The 8,664-nt window shown below is 38.2% G+C and overlaps 1 protein-coding gene across 3 annotated transcripts in view; it reads left to right on the forward strand.

The window, feature by feature from the left end:
* Rbm48 (RNA binding motif protein 48) overlaps positions 1–7,949 on the forward strand; it is a 12,637-nt gene extending 4,688 nt beyond the window's left edge. For all 3 annotated transcript variants that reach the window (XM_008822544.3, XM_029558359.1, XM_029558358.1), the window contains 3 exons: positions 646–791; positions 2,802–3,370; positions 7,593–7,949. In XM_008822544.3, the coding sequence (XP_008820766.1) occupies positions 646–791; positions 2,802–3,370; positions 7,593–7,679 (802 nt within the window). In that variant the 3' untranslated portion in view covers positions 7,680–7,949. The remainder of the gene's footprint in view (positions 1–645; positions 792–2,801; positions 3,371–7,592) is intronic.
* The last annotated feature ends 715 nt before the right edge of the window (positions 7,950–8,664 follow it).

The following is an 8,664-nucleotide window of genomic DNA, read 5'->3' on the forward strand; positions in this document are numbered from 1 at the left end:
AATTTTTTAAAAATAGTTCATTTAAGCCGGGTGTGGAGCTTGGTGTGGTGGCGCATGCCTGTGGTCCCAGCACTTGGGAGGCAGAGGCAGGTGGATGGATCTCTGAGTTCAAGGCCAGCCTGGTCTACATAGTGAGTTCCAGGACAGCTGGGGCTACAGGAAGACCCTGCTTCAAAAAGACAAAAAAAAAATAAAAAAACTGTTGACACTATTGGGAGAGGAAAAGGAAGATTTTGAAAGTACTTTTTGGAAACTGGAGAGCTGACTTAGCAGTTAAGAGCACTTGCTCTTTCAGAGGACCAAAATTCAGTTACCAGCACCCACATTGGGCATCTCACAACTACCTGTAACTCCAGCTCCAGAGGATCTGATGTCCTCTTCTGGCTTCCATCTGCACCTGCACTATGAGCACATATCCACACACATACTCATAAACAGTAAACCTTTTTTTTTTAAATAGAGTATTTTCTAGGTCAGTGGGACTATCCAAAAACAGAGCATCTTAATCCTCCCACCCCACCCCTGCCCGCACAAGCTAGACTTTTCTCCTTAAATCAATGTATTGAATACTAGTTAAGCTCTTATCCTAGGTAAATCTAGATTAAGAAGACATGCAATTGTGTATTATTGTGTATTTCTCTTTAGGATAGCCAAGAGAAAAATGGATGAACAGAGCTTCTTTGGTGGATTGCTTCATGTGTGCTATGCTCCAGAATTTGAGACAGTTGAAGAAACTAGAAAAAAATTAGAAGAGAGAAAGGCCTATATTGCAAGAGCTACTAAAAGTAAAGGTATGGGAAGTCTGTTATACACACCTCCTGTGTGTTGAGCACTACTAGGTATGTCATCATGGAGTTCCTGGTCTGGAGGGAAGAAAGGCAAATAAACGATCACAGTCTTCATTAACTGTAAGCCACAGGGGTCTGTGCAGCACAGTCCTAATCTGGGTTGGAAAGGGACACATGTTTATTCATGGAAGGTTTCCTACAGGATATGAGAGCTAGTTGAATCTTAGCAGATGTTATCAGAAGGGGAAAGGAAAAAAGGGCAAGGTGAGCCACACAGGATAACCAAAACACAGGAGTTTCAGAGATGAGATTAAGAAAGTAGACAGGAGGCAAATCATGAACTGCCATGTGTCCCATGCTAAGGTATTCAGTGAAGGCACCAAGAAGCAACTATTATGTACAGACTAGTTACCAAGTGCTAATCATTATGGAAATGTTTCATTTTTGATCAGCAGCTGCTAAACGTCCATGTACCCAACTGAGTTTCCCCAGACACAAATGGCAACTGCATGGAGTGGAGTCATGGAATGTAGTACTTGGATAAAGGACCAGAGCAGTCAGAAGTAGACTAAGGTCCTGTGTGTGGTCTGAAATTGGACTGTTACTGGAGGTTCCCATCATAGATTTCTTTATTTCCTTTAACTGGAAGACAATGTGAACATCTGTACAGCCATGGAATGTCTTGACTTCATGGTTGACTGGAGAATGGGCAAGGATCAGTGGTGAAGAGAGAGGAAGTGGAGAAACCCTAGGGAAACCTAGCTTGAAATGGGTCAAAATAGTTATTGAGGATCTCTGGACATTTTAAGAACTAAAATGACTTTTGCATCATGAGATATGTAAGTAACTAGCACCAGGAAAACTTTGTCTATGTGTGTACCAAGGGCAGGGCAGCTACAAAATGGTACTGTGGGGAAGAAGACCTGAGCTGATTTTTATAGGTGTCCTGATTTTTATAGGTGAGGAAACTGAAGTTCAGAGTTCATGGCTAGAATCTATAACTAGAGACAAGCTAGCAGGATGGAGATCAAGGCACATCTATGTGCTGTCAGAGCTTGTTCTTTAACTGCTTCAGTCCTCTCAGAGTTACTACTTGAAACCTAGCAGTGCCTTCATTCTTGCCTCCCCTTGCCGGTCAGATCTTTTTGTCTTTCCCTACCTGCATAATTATATTGAATGTTGTTTTAGCTTTGAGTGGTAGTATGACAAGATGTTTTCAGTTATGACTTGATTGACCTGACATTTCAATTGAGCTGTTTTCATGCAGAAAACTGGTATGGTATCTTCATGATGAATTTGTATACGTCTCACTTTCAAAAAGCTTAATTTGGAAATTTCAAAATGTACAATGGTAGAGAAGCTTAGAATGATGTACTTAAAAATATTAATATCAGCAATTAACATCAACACACATAAACAATCTGATACTTGCTACACTTTCTATACCCCACTTTGGTGGTGGCATAGTCTACTTTTGGGAGGACAGACCAGACAGAGGCCTGTGCAGGCCCGAAGAGTAGGCACAGCATATTTTTCCATGAATAACTAACAAATATGAACTAAACATAATTTTTTCATATAGTAGAATATTTTGAAGTGTAAAATATTGCTATGTAATAATGTGGAAAAATGCTCTGAGCTCTCTAGATAAGTGGAAAATGTAAAAGTAAAGATTTGACTGGTTACCTTTTAAGTGGGGAGACAAGGAGGCTCTTGAGGAAGCACACTAGATAGCTAAATAAGACACAATAAATAAGACATGCTAGATAGCAAAATAAAATACAGTAAATAAGAGAAGGGAGCCAGGCAAAGGGAAAGCTTGACACTATATACCATTGTTTCCTTTCAAAAAACCTTTAAATCATACAAATGCATTCCCTGCTCAAGAAATTTTTGGAGTACAGTGTATTAGCATTTTAAAGTTTGTTTTTAAAATTACGTTTCTGATTGATAGAAATGAGTAACTAACCATTTTCTTCCCTTACCCTCAATTTTTGAAATGTAACTTTAAAGACTATTACATGACAAAGAAGAAACTGGTGCCAGGGCAAAAGGAAACAAAAGATTCTAGACAAGATTTCTACCCGCATACGTCTGGATTTTGTGCAGCCGCTTTGAACACTTCTACTGGGAACTCAAATCCTTGTTTTCCTTATTCTTGTAAATTGCCTTCATGCCATTCTGCCTCAAAATGTACATGTGCATGTGGAGAACATGTGGACAGAGCATCAGACTCCTACAGTGATGGCAGAAACCATTGTGAGTTAGTGAAGCATCGTAACTACAGTAACTTTTCTCAAAAACTACAGACAGACACTTGTAAAAACTCATTGCCCTGCTCTGGTGTGAGGAGGGCCTTTACTCCCTCAGAGGCAATTGGCAGATTTATGCCTAGGACAACACAATTACAGGAGCGGAAAAGAAGAAGAGAGAATGATCAGAAACTTGGCAGTTTTCTTGAAACAAACTCAAGCAGTCACGAAGTTATGATTGGACCTAAATTACCAGATACACCTAAAGTGGATCTACAGGATGACTCCTTGAATACAACAGCAAACCTAATTCGGAATAAACTTAAAGAGGTGAGGACATTTCAGAAAACATCTTCGGACATAATTCAGTTGTATGACTAACCACTAGATGGGAAATTATGTGGGGGAACTATAGCATTGTAATTATTTGGTTTACTTGTTTTCAATGTATTTTCTTGGATTTATCCTTTAAAATAACTTTGATCAATAGTTAACTGCTTTGACAGTAATTCTTGCATTAAACAATAAACAGATACAAATGTCAGTGTAGAAACAAAATACTAAATGTTCTCAGTCAAATCAATCTATTGATAGTGGATTCCAGATGTCACCTCTCTCCCCCTCCCCCATCTAAAGTTTCCCAGGTAGTTCTAATTAATGTAAGCCAAAATTGAAGAAAAAATTAAGTCAAAGTTACTTCAGACTACATCAAAGTCCAAATGCTTTTGCAGTACAGATATGAATATCCAGATATCCATAAAAGAAGGTATGATTTATATTAAATCGTTGTGCTTTTTCTGCATTTCCTTCTGGCAGTTTGAACATTTTAGCTACTTTAATGTCTTTGATCTATTTTAAGTTGACTTGTATGTATGTGTAGGGTAAGAGATGTGGATCAATAGTCATTCTTATACATTGGCAATCCAGTTTTTCTTGCATTGTTGTGTAATACTGTTCCTGGGGATACACCAATAAATGTCTACTCACCCCAGGTAGGGAACCAGTGACAGACTAAAATAGGGATAGCACCAAAATCCAACTTGGTGAACCAGTGAGCTTTATTGGGGTTACTTATAAGAGCAGAAATTACTTGAAAATAGTTACATCACCAAAAGTCCACCCAGTATGGCTGACAGCTCAGGAAAGCAGGAAACCTGGAGTATACTACACAACCTGCAGGCAGCTCTGGGTTGGAGACTGTCCTTTCCTGGTAGCTCAGTTGATCTAAGCCTCTTCCAGGAAGCTGGGCTGCTCTGCTTCTTCTAGGTGTCCTAGCTGGTCTTAGAGTGTTCTTTCAGCAGGCCTCAGGGCTTATATATGCTTGGGGAGAGAGGGGCCTAGTGAACCTGGTCAATTTCAGGGACTTCCTGAAGCTTTTGAGTTGTTTACTTCAGGAGCTTAATGAGCTTCCTTTCAGGATGGAATGTTTCACCTCCCCTCAAAACATCTTGTTGTTTATCTTCCCTCAGAATATCCTGTTGTCTACCTCCCTTCAGATAGTCCATTTTTTACCCAGCATCCCTCTAAGATTGGAAGATTTTATCTCTAAAGAAATTGTTATACAAACAAGCACTCTTTGTTAAAGATGCTCTTTTTTTCCAATTCGTTTTTAACATCTTTGTCAAAAATTCAGTGGTTGTAGCAGAGTGGATTTATTTTGGGATCTGTTTTTCTGTATTCTTGTTTTTATGCCAGAACCATGCTGCTTTTGTTACTGTGGCTCTGTAGTATAATTTTCTTACTCTTTCTATTTAGGATTGCTTTGGCTATTCAGGGTTTTTTGGTACTTCCATATGAATTTTAGGCCTGTTTTTTTCTAGTTTGGTAAAGAATGTCATTGTTATTTTGCTGAGAATTATATTTATTCTATAGATCACTTGTGGAAATATAGCCATTTTCACAGTATTATGCCAGAGCCAGTGAGATGGCTCAACGAATAAAGGTGTTTGCCACATGCCTGATGACCTGAGTTTGATCCCCCAGACCCACATGGTGGAAGGGGAGAACTAACTCCTGTAAGTTGTCCTCTGACTTCACCATGTGTACTGTTTGTGTGTGTGTGTGTGTGTGTGTGTGTGTGTGTGTGTGTGTGTGTGTGTGAACCAAGCATGATAGTGCACACTTTTAACCCCAGCACTCTGGATGCAGAGGCAGGTGAATCTCTATGAGTTCAAGGCCAGCCTGGTCTACATAGCAAGTTCTAGGTCTGTTAGAGCTGTGTAGTGAGACTCTGTCTCAAAAAAAAAATTTTTTTTTAATTCTGCCAATCCATGAACATGAGAGGTCTTTACATTTTTCTAATGTCTTTTTTAGTTTCTTTTTTCAGTGACTTATTAAAGTTTTCACAGTAAAGGTCTTTTGATCCTCTGGTAAGATATATTCCTGGTTTGTTTATTTAAGTATGTGGTGTATACATGTGCACGTTAGTGTGTGTGTGTAATGTCTTCTGTTGTTCTCTACTATTTTTGCCTGGAGCTCCATGATTTGGGTAGACTGGCCGGCCAGCAGGCTCCTAGGAATCCTCTTATGTCTACAGCCCTAGTGTTGGGATTATAGGCATGTACCACCACACCTGGCATTTTTACATGGGTGCTGCAGGGCTGAACTTGGGTCCTCATGTTTTTGTGGCAAGGACTTTACCATCTGAGCCATCTCCCCAACTCCTATTTGTTTCTGTGAATTTATTGTGAATGGGATTTTCTTTTCCTGATTTCTTTCTTGACAAGTCCATTGTATATAGAAAACCTACTGGTTTTTGTATGTAGATTTCTGTATACTCTGATGAATGTGTTTATCAGCACCAAGAGTTTTCTGTTAGAATCTTTAGGGTCTTTTAAATATAGGGTTGTATAGTCTGTAAATAGAAATAATCTGACTTCTCTCTTAACTATTCGTATTCTTTTTTTTCAAATATTTTATTATTTTATGTGTATGAATGTTATACTTGCATGTAAGTAAGAGCACACGTATCGTGCAATGCCCACAGAGGACAGAAGAGGCTGTTGGATCCCCTGGAACTGGAGTTAGAGGCAGTTGTTAGCTGCCATGTGGGTGCTGGGATTCGAACCCAGGTCTTCTGAAAGAACAGTGTTCTTAACCACTGAGCCATCTCTCCAGCCCAACTATTTGTATTCTTATTTCTTTATCTTGTCTTACTGCTGTGGCTTAGATATGTGTGTTCAGGTTGGTATAGCCATTGACAAGACTCTCAATACTATATTGAATGAGAGAGGAAAGAGTGGACACCCCTGTCTCCATTCCTGATTTTAAAGGAAATTCTTTGTTTTTCCCCATGTAGAATGTTGGCTATAGGTTTGTATTGAGACATGTTCCTTCTGTTTCTGGTTCCTTCAGGGGCTTTACCAATAAAGGCATGTTGAACTTTGTTAAAGGCCCTTTTTGCCTCTATTGAGATGAACATGTGATTTCTGTTTGTAAATCTATGTGCTATATTTATTGATTTGCCTGTGTTGAACCTTTGCAATCTTGGAGTGAAACCAGCTTGGTCATGTGTATGAGCTTAATGTTCTTCAACTCAATTTGCAAGAATTTTATTGAGAATTTTTTACATTGATGCTTATCACAGCAATTGGGCTACAGTTTTCTGTTGTGTCCTTATTTGATTTTGGTATCAGGGTAATAATAAAGGCTTCGTAGAATGAGTTTGATAGTGTTCCTTATTAAACAATTTGATGATCATTGGCAGTAGCTCTTCTTTATATGATAAAATTCAGCAGTAAATCCATCAGGTAATAGGCTTTTTTTTCCAATATATATATATTTTTTTAATTTTTCATGTGTATGAATGTATTGTCTGCATACATGTAAGTGCACCTGGAGATCAGAAGAGAGCGTCGGAGCCCCTGGAACTGGAGTTATGGACAGTTGCTAGCTGCCATGAGGGTGCTGGGAACAGAACTCAGGTTCTCTGCAAGAGCAGCCAGTGCTCTAACCCCTGAGCCTAGCCCTGTGCTTTTTTTTTTTAGGTGACTTTTATTAGTGCTACAATCTTGTTGCTTGTTATGGATCTATTTAAGTTGTTTATATCTTGAGTTAATTTTGGAAGAGAGTATGTGCCTAAGAATTTATCCATTTCTTAGGAATTTTTCTACTTTTTGAAATATAAATTTTCAAAGAATTCCCTAATGATTCTCTGGATTTCATTGAAATGTGTGGCTTCTCTATTTTCACCTAAAGTTTACTAATTTAGGGTCAGTCTCTGTCTCTCCCTCCCTTTCTTTCTATCTTGTCAATCTTATTTTTCAGCAAGTCTTTGTGTGGTTGATTCTATGTATTGTTTTTTTTTTTTTTTTTTTTGAAGCAAAAACCTCCCTGTAGCCCCAGCTGACCTGACCTCACTAGGAAGCCCGGGCTGGCCTTAACCCCACAACAACCCCCCTGCCTCTGCCTCCCGAGTGCTGGGACTAAAGGCATGCGCCACCACATCTAGCTTATGTATTGTTCTTTTAGTTTATAATTTATTAATTTCTTCCCAAATCTTTATTGTTTTTGCTATCTACTGCTTAGTAATTCTTTTTTCTTTTTAAACTAGGTAATTTCATCTGTGCCAAAGCCTCCAGAGGACAAATTGGAAGATGTACATACAAGTTGTCCGTTCAAACAAAGAAGAAGAATATAGCTCATCACTTGCAAGTTAATATTTTCTGAAGAGAATATTTATTTTTTTATGTTTAGTCTGTGTTAATTTAAGAGACTTTACTGCTGGTGTTTTAAAATGAACTTTTTTGTAATTTTACTTTAACTGTCAAATGTGTTCCCATCTGTTTTTCTTGATCAATACGCAATATTGCAGAAACTGTTCTTTTCATACAACATTAGCTCAATATTTGTAAATTGAAACAGATATTTAAAAATATAATACAAATAAAGAAAGGCAGCCAGGATCTGATTTTAGTTAAAGTGCTGAGCAATTCTTGTTCAAAAACTAGAAGTTGGGTTGTTCCCGAATAACAGGGTTTCAAAATGAAGACAATTCTGTAAAGTAAAAATGCCAATAATGTATTAGAACAAAGTAGAAGTTAGAAATTTACATCTTTTGTAACTTCTAAGAATAATTTGCATGAGCTATGGCAATCTAAAAACAAATCAGACTTGGAATTCTCGATTTCTGCCACCAGACTTTCAGCATATCCAGACTTTACTTCTGTCAGTAGATTGACATAATTGGAAATCCAATTTTGTTTAGGCTATTCCCATTTTCTGGGAAAATGAGTTAAGAAGACACATACCATGTGATAGATTATTTATTTTTCCTTATCCTTAGGGCCTCTTTCTCAATGTATTATATTTTGACCATATCAAACCAATATAGTTTACTTCATTTGTCATGGTTTACTGATCCAGATTCTTTAGCATAGCTTAAAGTGCTGGGTGATACTACAGGAAACCCAACAAGGGGTTAGGCTTTGCATGCCTGTGAGATGATTAGATTTATGTGCTGAAATATTAAGTAAAGGATATATTAAAGATCTAGGCCTGGAGCTGGAAAGAACAAACGCCGTCTAGATCAGGCCTCTCAGATCTTGAGGTGCTCTGTCTTTACCCCAGAATCTTGTTAAAGTGCGTGTCTGGTAGTGATGGGAGGCAGAATAGGGAATGTTTAG

Source organism: Nannospalax galili, unplaced genomic scaffold (assembly GCF_000622305.1).
Source record: "Nannospalax galili isolate Female #2095 unplaced genomic scaffold, S.galili_v1.0 scaffold85, whole genome shotgun sequence".
Classification (NCBI taxonomy): domain Eukaryota; kingdom Metazoa; phylum Chordata; class Mammalia; order Rodentia; family Spalacidae; genus Nannospalax; species Nannospalax galili.